Source organism: Brassica oleracea, chromosome C9 (genome assembly GCF_000695525.1).
Source record: "Brassica oleracea var. oleracea cultivar TO1000 chromosome C9, BOL, whole genome shotgun sequence".
In the NCBI taxonomy this organism is placed as follows: Eukaryota; Viridiplantae; Streptophyta; class Magnoliopsida; order Brassicales; family Brassicaceae; genus Brassica; species Brassica oleracea.
Window position 1 is genome coordinate 30,016,666 of NC_027756.1, and position 17,420 is coordinate 30,034,085.

Below are 17,420 nucleotides of genomic sequence, written 5' to 3' on the forward strand. Positions count from 1 at the left end.
TACGAGAGCCGTGACGAGGTTAATTATTGCAACCAAACTTAATCAGAAGTTTTTCTCATATCCATCTGATTGATCCGTGGAAATTTCGAGTAGTTTTTTCGGATTTGTTACTATGAAAGTGATACTTGAATTCTTACGTAACCTTAGGCTTCAGAAAACGTTTTAGCGGTGGGGATACGATATCCCGTTTTGCTTTATTTAGTCTTCATCAGCCGTTTTAGGTTTCGAGTGATTCTATAGAAATTAACTTTGTTTCTCTGAAAGTTATTTGGAAGAAGTACAGCCGTGGGGATTTCATAACCGATTTGTTGCGCTTCCTTTTTCTACGATAAATCTAGGGTTTTTCCGAAAGATATTCGGAAGAAGTAAAGCGGCAAGTTATGTACCCGATTTGCTGTGCTTCTTTTTTTCCGCGACTAACCTAGGGTTTACCGCAAGATAGTCGGAAGAAGTACAGCGGCGAGTTATGTAGCCGATTTGCTGTGCTTCCTTTTTTCCGCGACTAACCTAGGATTTTTCGGAAAGATAGTGGGAAAAAGTACAGCGGTGCGTTATGTAGCCGATTTGCTGTGCTTCCTTTTTTCCGCGACTAACCTAGGGTTTTTCGGCAAGATAGTCGGAAGAATTACAATGGTGAGTTATGTACCCGATTTGCTGTGCTTCCTTCTTCCGTGATTAACCTAGGATTTTTCTGCGGTTTTGGGGAGAGGAAGTTACTTTTCCGAAAAGTTTTCGGGAAACATGTTTTGGTAAAACCCTTACACGTTGAGATTTCTTTAGTTCGGTAATGAGCCAAAATTACGGGGTTTGATAAAATTTATCGTTTCCCTTTATGTTTAGAAAGGGAAATCGCGAGCTCGTTTCATTGCACTTCATGTGGCGAAAAGTCGCGGCAAAGTTTTCGATTTTTTCAAGAACTGTGGCGTTTGCGTAAGCGTTGGCCATAGGAGCAGTGGCGGCTGGATTTGTCTTACCTGTGTTGTTGCAAACTGCAATTTTGTCTTTCGTATTTCCAGACATTGTTTTGATCAAGGGTTTTGCGGCTATGAGTTAGAGTAATCCGTACCCCCCTCCTACTAGCGCCAAACTGTGGGAACCGAAATTTAAACCGTCGATTTCCGTTAAATTAGGAAAGTTAGGAAAACCCTAATTTCCCAGAGGTTCCAGATATTTGCTAAACCACACTCCAAGAAACCAGAATACGAGAATGAAAATGATGAAAATATAAGAAATCATTAAATGAGAGCAAGAAGAAGTCTTATTCCGAATTTGCTTATGAGCGTTTACAACAAGGTAAGAGCCTCGGCTACGAGAGCTGTCGGCGAGTTCCCTAGTTCTAATAACCTAAGACTGCAGAACCTAGTTGAGTCGCACCTCGAAATAACAAAAACGGAAAGTTGCCTAATTGCTCTAAATGCTAAGTTTGCTCTGAAAAAGTTCTCCTTTGTTCCTCTCACCCAAAACTCCTTATATACTCCCTCCAAGGTCGGTTTGAGCTTTTCCCTTCCTGCTCTTAAGCCGTCATAACTCAAAAATGGAGATATTCTATTTTTCCCGATCTTCATGATTATCCGCGGAAACTTAACATTTCTCTGCGGAATTTTGACATTTATCCTTTCTTGTGGACTAAGTATAAACCGCCATAGTACCTATGGGCTTTTCCTTAAAAAATTGCAAGTGGTTTTCTAATCGCGTTTTAGGCCGTCTTTCGATTCGAAACGTTTATCACGATTTTTATCGATAAGAATGAACTTTCCGCGATTTTTATCGTAAAGTTTAAATGATAACTCCAATCGATGGGAGTGAGAAATGATATGACTGCGGTACATGGGAGCTAGCATTGAGGAACAGACGAGAATGTACGGATTTGGGTCGTACCCGTTGATCAATGTCCGAGACAGTTCGGTCGCTACGAAGCGACCGGGTCCGCGACGGATCGGTCACTATGTAGCGACCAAACGAATGGCTTGGTCGGTCGCTACATAGCGACTGACTCGATTGCGGATTGGTCGCTACGTAGCAACCGACTCGTTCGCGGGTCAGCGGCCGACCTGATGGCTCGGTCGGTCGCTACGTAGCGACCGTAGCGACCGGCTCATTTGCGGGTCGGTCGCTACGTGGCGACCTTGTTTGGATCCTTTTGCAATGTTCCATGAACATGTTCTTGGGCTTCGAGTGTTTAGTTTTGATGAATGAACCAAGATTAGTGCAATATTTCACCGCAAGACTCTTCGTAAAAGTAATCTTTATGAAGAATACTTTTCGTAAAAACGTTCATGCTGATTTTTACGGATATTTGAATGTTAACTTTGTCGTGTCCGTTTTAGACCCTAACAAATATTTTCCGGGGACTTTCAGACATTGATTCCGTCGTGACCGATTTTGACCCCAACACCACTTGTTTGAGGGTGATATGCGGTTGCAACTTTGTGCTTGACACCGTTCTTCTTCAAGAGCCCTTGGAACACTTGGTTGACGAAGTGGGTGCCTCCATCGCTTATGACCACCCTAGGTACTCCAAACCTTGGAAAGATGATTGATTTGAACATCTTGGTCACAACACGCGCATCATTAGTGGGGCTGACTATTTCTTCTACCCACTTTGAGACATAGTCTACCACGACTAGGATGTACTCGTTCTTGTACGAAGGTGGGAATGGTACCATGAAGTCAATCCCCCAACAGTCGAACACCTCGATCGCGAGTATGAAGTTCTGAGGCATCTCGTTCCTCTTGCTGATGTTCCCTTGTCGCTGGCATGAATTGCACTTGGAGATGAAAGCTTGAGCATCACAGAACATTGTGGACCACCAGAAACCGGCTTGCAAAATATTTGAGACGGTTTTGAATGTTGCAAAGTGCTCGGCATAAGAGGAACCATGATAGTGATGTAGTATCCCTGGAATCTCAGCTTCAAGAACACATCGTCGGAACACTCCATCTTTGCAGTGTCGATACAGGAACGGTTCATCCCAAAAGTAGAGTGTTGCATCCCTCATAAACTATCTCTTCTTATTACCAGTAAACTCAACTGGTTTTTTCTCCGCAGCTAAAAAATTAGCTATCTCAGCAAACCAAGGCAGGTGGGAATATCTCTTCTTGATCGCAGCCAAATAGTGTTCCGGCTCTGCAGAACATTCTGCGGCAAGAGTATCCTGAGTGTTCTCGATATACAGACCAATCGGGTAAACGTGCTACTATGGGAGATTGTCATCGAGAGCGGTCTCTTCGTCGATTTTCATTCTGGAAAGATTATCTACGACTCCATTCTCAATTCCCTTCTTATCCTTGATCTTAAGACCGAATTCTTGGAGTAGAAGAATACATCTCAGTAGGCACGGTTTGGCATCTTTCTTGGTCAGAAAGTACCTCAAAGCTGCATGATCTGTGTGCACTATCACCTTAGAACCTACTAGGTAGGACCTAAACTTCTTGAAAGCATATACAATGGCTAAAAGCTCATTCTCGGTTGTAGCATATCGGCATTGAGCTCCGTCCATTTGTCATTCTCGCATAGTAGATCAGGTGCAGTTTCTTATCTTTCCGCTGTCCCAGGACTGCTCCCATTGCGATATCACTTGCATCAGTCATGATCTCAAAAGGAAGGTCCCAGTTTGGAGGTTTAACGAATGGGGCACTGATCAGGGCTCCTTTTATCGTGTGGAAAGCAGCCAAGCCATCGCTATTGAACTCGAACTTGGTGTCCTTGCAGAGTAGCCTAGTGAGTGGTCTTGCGATTTTTGAGAAATTCTTGATGAACCTCCTATAGAAACCGGCGTGTCCCAAGAAGCTTCTGATTCCTTTGACTGTGGTTGGTGGCTGCAAGCTCATCATCACCTAGATCTTTGCCTTGTAAACCTCGATCCCCTTCTCAGAGATCTTATGTCCGAGAACAATCCTATCTTCGATCATGAAGTGACACTTCTCCCAGTTAAGTACCAGATTTTTCTCCTCGCATCGGTGCGACACTCTGCACAATTTTTTCAAATAGACAAAAAAGGAGCTTCCATAGACAATAAAGTCATCCATAAAAACCTCCATTATGTCCTCAATCAGGTCAGTGAAAATAGACATCATGCAACGTTGAAAGTTTGCAGGAGCATTGCCGTATGGGCATGTGAACGTCGTCTTCTCTTGATCATCTGAGTGGATTGGAATCTAAAAGAAACCTGAATAACCATCTAAAAAGCAATTGTATGGGTGGTTAGCCAATCTTTCAAGCATTTGATCAATGCAAGGAAGTGGAAAGTAATCCTTGCGAGTCGCAACATTCAACTTACGAATATCAATGCACATGCGATGTCCAGTTACAGTTCTAGTAGGGATCAATTCATTCTTTTCATTTGTTATGACAGTTATTCCACCTTTCTTAGGAACTACATGAACATGGCTAACCCAATTGCTATCAGAGATGGCATAGATTACACCAGCCTCTAGAAGTTTCATTATCTCTTTCTTAACAACATCTTTAAGATTCGGTTTAACCTCCTCTGATGCTCTACAGAAGCCATTGATTCATCTTCTAGATGTATTCTATGCATGCACAAATCAGGTGAAATGCTAGAAATATCAGATAGAAAATACCCTAATGCCTTACGATACTTTCTTAGCTCACACAAGAGTTTAGAAGTCTCAACATTATTTGGCTCAGAATTCACAATGACAGGATAGGTGGAATTTGGTCCCAAGTACGCGTACCTGAGCCCCGTAGGGAGGGATTTGAGCTTGATCTTTGGGGCTTTCAGCTCGCTCCATGGATCATCGAGTTGTATGTTCGGCTTGGTTGTTTTCTTTGGAACTGATGTTCCAACTGTACTGCTCTGATTGCTTTCGTGTTTCTCCACGAGACTTAGATAAGCGGCTAGGTTATCCATGCTTTTGGCAGAATCAAGCATCTTGTTGTAGCCATCCGCATCCACGCTTGTGATGTTGTGCTCAGTCTCAGCTCGGATCAGGGTTAGTTCGAGTGGGTCATTAGTTAAGATTTCCTCAATCATTCCCTCTTGAGGGAACAGTGCCTGATCTTCGTCTTCAACTGAGTAGGTCTGTGCATCTATCATCGGCCTCCAGCAACTTGTTCATCTCAACCTTGATTGCAATATCTCTGAGGTGAAGATTAATCCTTCCTTGTCAAACATCAATAATCGCACCAGCTGTGCATAAGAAAGGACGCCCCAGGATGAGTGGATCTCTTTGTTCTTCGTCAAGCTCTAGAACCACAAAATCTTCCGGAACAAAGGTGTTGCCTACTCGGACATGGACATCTTCCAGAATACCCACCAGTGACAACTGATCTATCCGCGAACACCAGGGAAATTCTTGTTGGTTTGAAATCAGTGAACCCTAGTCGCTTTGCTACAGAATAAGGCATTAGGTTGACACTGGAGCCCATAACGCAAAGAGAACAGGCGAACATTGTTTTCCCAATCTGTATCGAGAGAACAAATTTGCCTGGATCATCCAATTTCTTAATCGGCCTGTTCTGAAGCACAGCACTGCACTCCTTCGAGGCCAACATAACCTCACTATCTCCAGTTATTTTTCCTGAGACCAAACCCTTCATCAAACTGCGCATAGAAGGTATCATCTGGATAAATCAATCAGAGGTAACTTGATAGTTAGATCCTCTAGCATCTTTTTACACTTCATCTCCTCACGATCCTTCCGAGACTTCTTCGCGGGAACAAGGTATGAACCTTAGGGGTGTATTCGCGTGTAGGAACAGGCTCGATAGGTGTGGCGGCATGGGCTGGATAAGTCTCAGCAGGCTGCTCCGTTTCCTTGTCAGAGAGAGGAGCAGTTTCGGATCGGGGTTGCTCGCCTTCCTTTTGCTTGCCCTTCTCTGCCGCTGTTAGCTTCTAAGGGGCCGCATCTGGTAGACTCCATCCACTCCTCAGTTCAACTGCACTGTATTCCTTAGGATTCTTGTCGGTGTTTCCTGAGAGAGTACCTTGCGGCCTCTTGACGCTCTCGGCTGTCTGAGCGATCTGAATGTCCATCTGCCGCATATGGCTAGCCACATTGTCATATTTGGTGCTCAGGTCCGTGAACATATGGTTCATTCTGGAGTTGATGTCTGTGGTGACCTGGTTCAACGCTTTTCCTTGAATTTGCTGACCCTAGAGCAGCTGCTGCATCATCGTCGCTAGACCCTTCATCTCGTCTTGTGGAACAGTCGTAGGTGCAGGACTAACCTGTTGAGCAGTCTGGTGCTTTTGGTTCTGGAACTGGTTATGCTGCGCCTGGCTCAGAATATAAGTTCTTCCTTGGTAACCCTTCTGATATCCCGTGTTCTGTCCTTGATTGTTCTGCGCATTGTCAACTGGTTTGTCCAGTTTAGGGTACGCAAAGAGTTGGGGATTGCTCCTCACGCTAGGGTTCAGGTGGTAGTTCTTGTACTGCCATCCTTGTCCATTTACGTAGCTCACTTCTTGTTGATCGTCCACAGTGTTGTCTGCTTCAGGTGTGACATCCGAAGCACTGTTTTCTGATGCGGCTTCTTCCATGATGAACACTTGGCTCAGATTGCCCTTTATCAGCTGATCAACCTTTGCCGCTAGATCGTCTATGCTGTTAACGCATTTGGAGAGATCGTTCTCCTTGTTCTTGTTGAGTGAGCTTGACGCCATATTCTCGATCAGTGCGAATGCACCTGGTGTTGTTTGAGTCATGAAATCTCCATTACTCGAGGAGTCTAGAGCATTACGAAACTCATAGCTCACTCCATCATAGAACACTTCCGGTATGTAATCGTCCTCAAACCCATGGGTACGGCATTCCCTTTGGTATTCCTTGTAACGCTCCCAAGAATCATAGAAAGGCTCGTCAGTCTTTTGCTTAAAATTGGAGATCTTATGCCTTAGAGCCGCGGTTTTGGACTTCGTGTAAAAGTGACTTAAGGACGCTGCTCGGACCTGTTCCCATGTAGTGAGGGTACTGGTCGGGAGAGAGGCTAGCCATCGAGCCGCTTTCCCATCAAGAGAGAATGGGAACATGGTGCATTTGATGTAGTCTGGTGGCACTCGATTTGCACGGAGAGAAGTTGCTGACTCTCTCAATATGGTCCAACGGAATTTTAGCTGCGAGACCATTGAACATCATTTTCTGCACCAGGCCGATCAAATCAAGCTTGATCTCACAATCTTGTCGAGTGCAAGGAGGTGGGTTGATGGCGGAGCGAGTGGTAAGGAAGTTCCGCGGGAGGTTCCGCTCTCTGATGGGAGCTCCTTGTTGCTCAGCTTGCTGTGCAACAAATTCAGCCGCTGCTTGGCGAGCAGCTTCTTGTGTATTGATGGTCTGTTACATCTGCTGCATCTGTTGTTGCATGAGTGCCATTGTAGAAGTGAGATCATCATGGCCTCTATTATCAGCCATTTTGGTGTCAGTAAACCGCGGTTGTTGACGGTTCTGTCGTTCTAATCTTCCGAGTACTTCGTTGCTAAGCGTGAATAATGGTCCTTGTGCGTTGCTCCGAGTATGTCTACTGGTCATGCACCTGGATCATTAGATGCATTAAAGAGAGAAAAGCAAGTTAGATATCTTAGACTATATATAGAACTGAAAAATAATGGTAAAAAAAATCTGGTCCCCGTCGCAACGGCGCCAAAACTTGATACACTAGAACTGAACTTTTCCTACTGTCAAGTTAACAGTGGTAATTGTAGTGTTTAAGATTCAATCCAGATGACCAGTCTACACTTTATTCTTATGATTTTTCAACTTATCTAAAACTAATAGTGGGGTTTTGATTTAAGTAGTGACGTGCAATTAATCTAAATGATTGCAAAGAGTAAATTCAAATTAAAGAGAAGCCAGTCTAGGGTTTCACATTGGGTGTTGATGCTAAACCAAACATTTATTCAAGCGCAATGCAGCACAATCTAGAACACGGATCACTCAGGTAAAGCAGCCCACTGTCATGATGCGGGTCCCTTTGCGGATCGACCTTGACGCCTAAACTCTCGTTTGGGCCAGGGATCGACTGCAAGCAATAGAGATCAAGTCCGATAAGTTCACCGAGCACCCTAATATCTACTTTCGCTGACTAGGGATGCTCGGCTCATTCATCCAATATCAAGTTATCTACTACACGGTTAATGAGCAGATTAAACCTAAGATCTAGCAGTAAGTGATCAAGTTAAAGCTAGCATTAAGAACATGGATGAACAAAGACACAATGTGTTCGCTTATTTATGTTTAGATTTCACGACCAACAACCTAGAACCCTAGACAAGCTAGCCGACTACTCAGTAATTAAACAAGATTAACAAGACATAATAACTGAATGATACTGCGTATAATTCCAAAGAGAAATCAATAGGATTCAGAATGATCTTTTTGGTGAGAAGAGGAGCCGTCTCCCTTACAATAGCAAAATCCATTAATGAGTCTTAGTCTTCTTGCAAAACTAGCGTAAAAAGAAAATAAAGATAGGGATGGCTTTTTATATGGAGGCGCCATCAACTTCAGAGGAGGGAGTAAGTGATTAGGGCAAATCTTTGAAAGATATGGAAACTTCCATAAATGTCGGGAACAATCGCCTGGCTGCTCCTTGTGGGATCAACTGTCAGACTGTTCCGCATGATTGTTCCGCGGGGAAGGCTCCAATTCTTTCTCCTTTCTTTATGCTTCTTCCTTCAACTCTTTAGCCTACTCCAGACCTGAAATGACTCGAAAAGGACTGGACTAACTCATTAAAACATTGAAAAAAAGTTAGAAAACATATGTACAATGGTGCCAAAAACACCATATATCATGACGCATAAGCTCGGTATATATAGGTTTCATCTCAAAGTCATCCCTCTCAGCAACAATAATAGCATCAGGGATTGTAGTCCCCTGTGTATAAATAAGTTGTCTTGTACTGCTCCGAGCGCGACCTTCATTGTCTCTTAAGATCCCATTCTCATCAACCTTTAGTATGAGCACTTCAACCTTCTCTGTCACCACGCAAGTAGTGTCGGTCGAGACTTAATGAACATTGTTGTGATGAACAGTGTCAGGATGAACAGTGTCGCGATTAACAGTGTCAGGATGAACAGTGTCATGATGAACAGTACCCGGATGAACAGCGTTGATCGATGTGGGATGAATAATTTCGATCAACAACGAATGAACAGTGTCGATTGACGCGATATGAACAATGTCGAGGTGAACAGTGTCGGGGTGAACAGTCCCAGATGAACAGGGTCGATCAACGTCGGGGGAACAATATCAATCGACGGTCGAATTTCTACGATGTTGATCGCTGCTTGGAGGGTGTCGACTACCCTTTTAGTCTGATGGATCACACATTTCAAATCCAGTTGCTCTACCAGTAAGAGCCATATTCCCTTGTTGATTTTGGTACTCATATGTATGTACCTGAAACACAAGAAAAAAATTTCTGTAAATAAACTATAATTAAAAACCTAGACAAAATCCTACACCTAGTCTAATGGTGATCAGACTCCCCGGCAACGGCGCCAAATTTGATATGCTCAAATTAACCTTCAAGCTACTCTCTCAAATAAGAGGTTCACTGTAGTACTTGAGGATCGTATCCACAGAGACTCGAAGTTTCACACAATAGACTTTAGCTTCAGATTATGTTAGGTCAAATAATATAAAGTAGTAAATATAACAGAACAATGTGAACAAGGTAGTTGTTCGATTGATGGGTGAGTTGTTTGTGATGGAAGGATGGTTGCTAGACTTAGGGTTTCATTCAGGTTATAAGAACTCAATCTATATATGCTAAGGGTTGATCCTAGAACTCGATTTCAATTAGTAAGTAATCCAGCTCCCGCATGCAATTAATAATCATATGAATAAGTACAATGTTCCAGCTCTTGCATGTGAACAACGATCGAGTGTCGATCGATACTATTGACTAGTTATCGATCGATACTATTGACTAGTTATCGATCGATACAAATGTCTGTGTCGATCGACACTTCCTTAAACAAGTATTTTCGATATGTTAACTAGATTTCTAGACCAGCTCTCGCGTGTATCTAACAACCTAGCTAAGCATGAATAAGTTCAGGTAATAAACCAACTCTCGCGTGCAGCTAGCTATCCTATGATCAGGTTTCTAGTTAATTACTCAAGAAACAAGCAGTAAGAACGATCCTGTGAAGGATACAATTACCACCCTAACAATTCTAGATATTGTTAGGCGATTTTTGTGTAGGATCTTTGTGAGTACTACGGAACGATGGACAAGGCTGGTATTTGAATAGATTACGTGAATGTTTATAAAGAAGTAAGTGGAAAGAGACGTTTTATTAGATCAAAGAGCTGGAACTACAACAATTTGAGTAAGAACCCTAGTTCTAGCCGCCTAGCTCTATTCTCTAAGTCTCCAAGTGTCGATCTCTTGCTTTAGGGTTTAGGTTCCCTTTATATAGTCTTCCTAAGGCGGGCCTTAGTCGGTTGGAGTAGGTTAAACTCTTCCATATTTGGAAATATGGAAAGTTCTCCTTATCGGAAGTTTTCCATTTCCCGAGGGGGGTGATTCTGGGACCGGACCCGGAAAACTCCATTGCGGGGAACCGGGCTTCCTTTTAGCGGGGTTCCTTGCAGCGGGGATCCAGATGCTGGTGTCCTGCCAGGGGTCTGGAGGAATTCAATACCTGAGTAATTTTCCCCAACAGTTTGCCCCTTATTGCTCGATTTCGTCATCGAACTCGGGGAATAACTTGTGCACTCAAGTCAACCAGAGTTGCTCATTCTCAGCAGGCTTCCCTTAGGCAGGATATCGCTCCAATAATCCCACGATCCCGGGTTCCACTCAGGTCGGAACCGTACTCTGAACCCGGGGGATGATCAGTTTCCCCTACGTCAAACTGGGGTCTGGTGATATTTGGACCACTGATTCTCGTTGAGGACGGGGAGCTCTGGGCTTCTGATGATGTCTTGGAGACGGTGGAGCCTGGGGCTCTGATGTTCCCTGGGTAGGAACTGCATGTACTGACGTGTAGAGGATAGACTGGGGGCAGGGACCCGTACGGCTTGATGATACTAGACGCACTTTTTATTCCTCCAAAAGCGAGCGCTTTCCTTTTTTGTGGGAAGCATTCTCCCTTTTTCTGCAGAGATTGGGTTTCCTATTCGCCGTTCATTCTTTAAATCAGGGATTCTTTAGGATATTTGGAAACATCCTTATTTCCTTTTCTGACCCCGCGGAAAAGGGAACGATCCGGATATAAATAGAGACTCACGATAGTTCCTAGCTGGCCCCAACCCAACTCTAGCGCTGATTCTTAGCTGAGAAAGATGAATCTCGAGCCGCTCTCGTTTCTGTCCTCGCTTGTGGGTGGTCGTTCAAGGCCGCGTCGTCCTTTTACCGACCCTTTCTCATCCCCCGTTCTATCTTGGGGGAATGTTACAGAGGCTGATAGTGAAGCGGTTCTGATGGCTCCCCTGATAAGGCTCCGTTCTTGTTTCTTTGATGACGGTCCCCGTTCGGAGATCCGAAAGGGGGACCTGGCTAACATAAGGAGGAAGTACTTGATTTACCCTTCAGTGGGGATGAGGAGTCTGACCGAATTCGAACGCGCTCCGGATGGCGGCGCGGGTGAGGTGACTGTCTATGAAGCGTACCTGGAAGTAGGCTTCCGGGGTGTTATTCCTTCTCTTATAGAAGATGTGTCATCTTTCTTCGGTTTTAGTCCTTCTCAACTTACTCCCCTAACCTGGAGGACTTTAATGGCTATCCAAGTACTTGGAGAACTTCATGGATTTTCTATCAGGGTGCATGAGATTTTATACTCTTATTACTTTGCTTCTTTGGCGAACAAGGATGGGTTCTACCATCTTCGATCTTGTGACGGCGCCCCTTTGGTTGAGGAACCTTCGAGGGGTGTTAGAGGTAATCACCCCTTTGGGGATGGTTGGAACAGCCGGTACGTGTTAGTGAAGATTCAGGAGCCAGTGGGTTACGCTACGTCTTGGCGTACCGTGGGTAAGTTTTTTTGTATCTTACCATCCTTTTGGGGCTTGATCCTGACGTTTTAACTCTTGCTTTGTCAGATGTGTCTCACCCGGTTTCCTTTGCTGGAGAAGCAGTGGCGAAACTTATAATGGGAATTCCCTGGCGATTCCCTGGGTGACTTTTCTGGTGAGCAGGGAGGCCTTGCGTCATAGTCGCATCTGGGGTAAGCCTTCCCTTTCTGTCTGATAGGACTCTGTCTTGTTTTATTTCTCATGTATGCATATATCTTTTGCTCTAGGGAACATGGCAAGGTCTCCGGTATCGGTTATTTATGACGAGTATCAGAAGGTTAAAGCGCAGAAGCGGCGTCTTTCTTAAACTCCTCCACCAAGACTAGCGAGGACCGCTTTATCGGCCGGGGGTCTATCTTCTATCTCGTCGACAAGCACCGAGATTATGCCTAACCGGGACCTTCTGGCCGATGCTCATCATAGACTAAAGCGGTCGGGGGTCTATCTTCTATCTCGTCGACAAGGGCCGAGATTATGCCTAATCGGGACCTTCTAGCAGATGCTCATCAGAGATTGACTAGCGAGGTAGTCCTTCTCCGTGGTCAGGTGCGAGACATGATGGCTTGCCGGGACCTATTGATTCAGCAAGTGAGAGCTTCGGCTATGTGGGAGCTTGTGAAGGAATGGCTGGAGAAGCGCGTAGATCATTGGAATCTGGAAGAAGAATATCGGCGTCACCTGTTTTTATCTGGAGGGTTCAACCATCGATCGAAGAGTCTTCCCCAGGCTGCAACCCCAAGATCCGTTATAGGGTCGCGATTCTCGGAGGGACCTTCTTTCTGATTTATCTTTTGAGGCTTTGGTTTTTTGTTGCTTTCTTTTTAAATAAAGGCTCTTTATAGCCCGCTCCTTGACTTTATGAATAATGATGCTTCATGTTTTACCCTTTTATTTACTCCTTGATGTTACTTCGCTCCTGCATGCTTTTTTCTCTCGGCAAATATTGTTTCGCCTGTTTCTCGATCGAGGTGGGACTTTGTAGTCTATGCATGGAGACCCATGGATCATCGGAGACGAAGGCGCATAGGCTCTTCTTAAATCCTAAGATCGCGTTTGGGACCCGGAGGTCCCTATCAGACCACGCGTTCTGTTATCTAGGACCCGGAGGTCTTTTCTCTAGGTCCTAGGACCGAGACTGGGGCCCGGAGGCGATCTAGGAATCCGGAGATTCTCTAGTCAGATCCGGATATCGTGGTTGGAACCCGGAGGTTTCTGTGGTTGTGATTGGACCTGAGGTCGTATAAGAGTGCATGGTTATTCCTTAGACCTGGAGATCGTATCGGGACCCTGGTGCACTAGGACCCTGAGGTCGTATGGGAACCCAGAGGTTCTTTAGGGATGTAACGACCCCGATGCACCATAGGCTGCACATGGGTTCTATCCTTTTTGCTAGAATCGTATTGGGCCTTTGAGGCCATGTCGGAACCCGGAGGTTTGGATCCGGAGATCGTTGTTTGGAACCCGGAGGTTCTTTGAAGTTGTAATGACACCGATGCGCCCTAGGCTGCACAGAGGTTCTAACTTCTTTTATCTTTGGAACCCTGAGGCCACATAGGAACCCGGAGTTTCTTCCTTAGATTCTGAAATCTTTTGATTGGAACCCGGAGGCTATGGAGGAACCCGGAGGTTCTTCCTTAGATTTTTGATAGACTAAGGATTTGACCCATTTTCATCCATAGTTTATAGGTGTTTTTATTAATAATTATATTATTAGAGAGTCTATTTATTATATTTATAAGATCAAGAATGTTTTGGAGATAAGTGATGATTTTGGAGCATTTTGGAGATATTTGGAGCAAGCACCCGAGATGACCATCGAGATCGACTATCGGTCGATATTGGAGAGCTAGAATCGATCGATACACAAGACTTGGTGTCAATCGATAGCAAAGTGCACAGGAAGCCTGTTTGGTCACAGCCGACTTGAAGCCCAAGATTTCACTATTTTACAAGATTGCCCCTGGCGAGTTTTTACCCTAATTATATAAGCTTTGCCGCCATGTTAGAGGCAAAGTGTGCTTTTTTTGTGTTTCATTGTTTTACTGATAGATAGGAGAGAAAATCCACAGTTATAATTTGTGATTGGAACTCCATTGATATCTATTTTTTTATTCTATGAAGTTTTTATACTTAACTATTGTTATGAATTGCTTAGACATGTCTGAGTAGTTTTCTTGTTAGAGTTTAGGGTTTAAATAGGTTAGGAGGAATTAGCCTCAACTATAGATTATAGGTTAGGAGGAATTAGCCTCAACTATAGATTGCTCAGTTGTGATAATCATCTTTAGGATTGTTCATTAATGCATCACTTTCTATAGATCAATATAACGAGAGTTGAGATCATAGATCTAGTTAATAGTCAACAAGTCAATGCCCGCAAGAGCCGAAAGACTTGTTGATCAAATAGTTGAGCTTTACATTATTATGCATACAACTCATTAGGCATCTATAGGATTACAATTCCAACTTTCCAAAATAAAAACCCTATGTATAGCTATTTCCTTTTTAAGCACCAAAACCCCAAAAGCCTGCTATTGAACAAACATTTGTTCAATATAAAACTGAAATTTACTTTTAAAACTCTTAAAACATCTTTGCTTAACAAATCATATTAGAATCTTTTGGTTCCCTAGCTCCTTGTGAATTCGATCCCTATGTACTACAACTCGACCTCTTCTTTGAGAGAGTATAAATCACTCCTTAGGGTAATTTGAGTGGTATCAATTTTATGCGTAGGACCCAGAATCGTTTGGGGAACCTTGGGTTTCCACTTTAGATCGAGGGCTCGCATAAGGACCCGGAGTTCCTTGGGAACCCGGAATATTTTGATTTTTGCAGGGACCGTACTCCGCCTTCCTAGGCAAGACTACTACCGGTACCTGTTTTGATTCCGCATTCTGCCGCTCGGAAGTTGGCCACTATCAAGTTCCTATGTTGTATTCTACTTCTGCAGGAAGTCACTGACAGGCTTAGAGGGCGCTGGTGTGGGTGTTATGACCCAAGTGCCAGGCTTACGCTGCTTTCCACAATGAGTATATACCATGTGTTCCCTGTATCGTGTAGCTCGTGGCGTTTTAATACAAGTACTTTTCACATTGGTACTCTGGGGACCCCGATGCCCCTTAGGCTGCACAGGGGTTTTTGGTAGTTTTGACAGCATGCTCAGGCTTGCGCATACCCATTCCTGCTTTATGTCTCATACCCGTTTTGATTCTTTGTGGGTGTGCCACTGTGGTCGTTCCACTTTTGTGAGGGTTGGCCAGGATCGGAGGTCTCTGGAGACCTGATCCAGCTCGTATGCCCCTTTAAGAATAATGATTTACAATGAGTATATACCATGTGTTCCCTGTATCGTGTAGCTCGTGGCGTTTTAATACAAGTACTTTTCACATTGGTACTCTGGGGACCCCGATGCCCCTTAGGCTGCACAGGGGTTTTTGGTAGTTTTGACAGCATGCTCAGGCTTGCGCATACCCATTCCTGCTTTATGTCTCATACCCGTTTTGATTCTTTGTGGGTGTGCCACTGTGGTCGTTCCACTTTTGTGAGGGTTGGCCAGGATCGGAGGTCTCTGGAGACCTGATCCAGCTCGTATGCCCCTTTAAGAATAATGATTTACCCTCTGCTTTTATAGCCGGAACTATTTTATTATAAGCTTTGTCCGGAGACGTTTAGCATACATAGGAGTAGGATCCGGAGACCATATTAAAAATGATAGGCTTTGAGGTGCAGGGCGTTCCAGCAGTTGGGTTGTATTTTACCTTTTCTATCTTGCAGCCTGTAGGCGCCTGTTCTCCGCACCTCGATGACCTTATAGGGTCCTTCCCATCTTGGGGTGAGTTTGCCCGTTGTTTTTTCTGCTCGTCGTAGAACCCAGTCCCCTTGTTGGAAGGTTCTGGTTCTGACTTTCTCGTTGTACGTCCTGGCGACGTCTTGCTGGTAGGACCAGTTTCTTAGTCGAGCGGCCTCTCTCTTTTCGTCGAGTCGGTCGAGGCTTAGCGCCATCAGCTCGTTATTCTACTCCGGAGAGGTAGATCCGGAGATCGTTGTTCTTACGTGCATCTCTGTAGGTACAATGGCCTCAGAGCCGTAGGATAGCGAGTAAGGGGTTTCCCCTGTTGCTGTTTTAGGAGAGGTCTAGTTGGCCCAGAGGACTCCGTAAAGTTCCTCTGCTCACTTCCCGTGAGATCCCTCCAGTCGATTTTTAAGCATGTTGACCACTGTTTTGCTCGTGGATCCGGCTTGTCCGTTAGACACGTGGTGTTGAGGTGTGGTGAAGGTTAGTTTTATGCCCCAGTCCTTGCAGAACTCCTTGAAGTTGTGGCTCATGAACTGGGGTCCATTGTCGGTGACGATCTCGTGGGGGACCCCGAAGCGAGTGATTACGTAGGTCCACAGGAACTTACGGATCTGGAGATTTGTTATGCGGCTGAGCTCCTCTGCTTCGACCCACTTGGAGAAGTAGCCAGTGACTATCAGAAGGAAGACCTTCTGCCCCGGCGAGAGCTGATCTAGTGAGCTTAGTAAGCATTCAATCAACCTGCGCATAAAGCTTGACTAGAGCACGTCAATCGATATCACACTTGAGTAATCGATCGACGGTGCAAAAGGTGTATCGATTGATACGCCCATTGGAATATCGATCGACACTTTCTATAGATCAATATAACGAGAGTTGAGATCATAGATCTAGTTAATAGTCAACAAGTCAATGCCCGCAAGAGCCGAAAGCCTTGTTTATCAAATAGTTGAGCTTTATGATACCACTCAACTTACCCTAAGGAGTGAATTACTCTCTCAAGTAAGAGGTTCAGTTGCAGTACTTAGGGATCAAATCCACAAGGAGCTAGGGAACCTATTAAATTTAGTCAAATTATTAATTCTAAGTGTTTGTTGTTTTATGGTTTAAAAGTAAATAACATTCCTAATTGAGCAAGTCTATTGCTTGACTAACAAGATGATTGAGGGTGTAACTTATTGGAAGATATTAGATGCAGGGTTTCTATTCAGGTGTTGGAGATTATAATCCTATAGATGCCTAATAGTTGCATTTATGATATATTAGAGCTCAACTTCTTAATCACAAAGATCAGCGATGGCAATGTTTCACTGGTTAACTAACTAGATCTTGGATTTAACCTGTCCTCTTTTGATCACAAGAAAGTGTCGATCGATGATCCTATAGGGGTATCGATCGATACACCTTTCGCAATATCAATCGATTGTCAGAAGACAATATCGATCGATGCTTCTAGCTAAGCCCTAGGCGCAGGTTGATAATGCTCACTAGTCTCCTAGATCAGCGGTTAGCATCTCTCTAGCAGTCCTAGCATGACAGATTCGATTCAGGACATGATGGTCAAGGATGCTTAACTCATGCTAATTCCTAGGTTCATGTTCTAGTTAGCAAGGCTAAAACAAGCATTAATGAA

The 17,420-nt window shown here is 44.3% G+C and overlaps 3 protein-coding genes across 3 annotated transcripts in view; all 3 read right to left on the reverse strand.

Annotated features, from left to right (window-relative positions):
* Nucleotides 1–2,999, reverse strand: part of LOC106314761 — a 7,955-nt gene extending 4,956 nt beyond the window's left edge. Inside the window, exon 1 of the mRNA XM_013752589.1 lies at nt 2,378–2,999. Coding sequence (XP_013608043.1) covers nt 2,378–2,999 — 622 coding nt within the window. The remainder of the gene's footprint in view (nt 1–2,377) is intronic.
* Nucleotides 3,000–3,459: 460 nt separating this feature from the next.
* Nucleotides 3,460–3,834, reverse strand: LOC106314762 (uncharacterized mitochondrial protein AtMg00860-like). The gene has a single exon (XM_013752590.1). It carries the CDS (start codon nt 3,832–3,834, stop codon nt 3,460–3,462), a length of 375 nt encoding a protein of 124 aa, XP_013608044.1.
* A 2,285-nt stretch (nt 3,835–6,119) lies between these two features.
* On the reverse strand, nt 6,120–7,091 carry LOC106314763. The gene has a single exon (XM_013752591.1). The coding sequence runs from the start codon at nt 7,089–7,091 to the stop codon at nt 6,120–6,122; it is 972 nt and encodes a 323-aa protein (XP_013608045.1).
* Nucleotides 7,092–17,420: the final 10,329 nt, after the last annotated feature.

Coding starts and splice junctions, on each gene's coding strand:
- LOC106314762 (XM_013752590.1), bottom strand. CDS start 3,834: ATGATGAGCTTGCAGCCACCAACCACAGTCAAAGGAATCAGAAGCTTC.
- LOC106314763 (XM_013752591.1), bottom strand. CDS start 7,091: ATGGTCTCGCAGCTAAAATTCCGTTGGACCATATTGAGAGAGTCAGCA.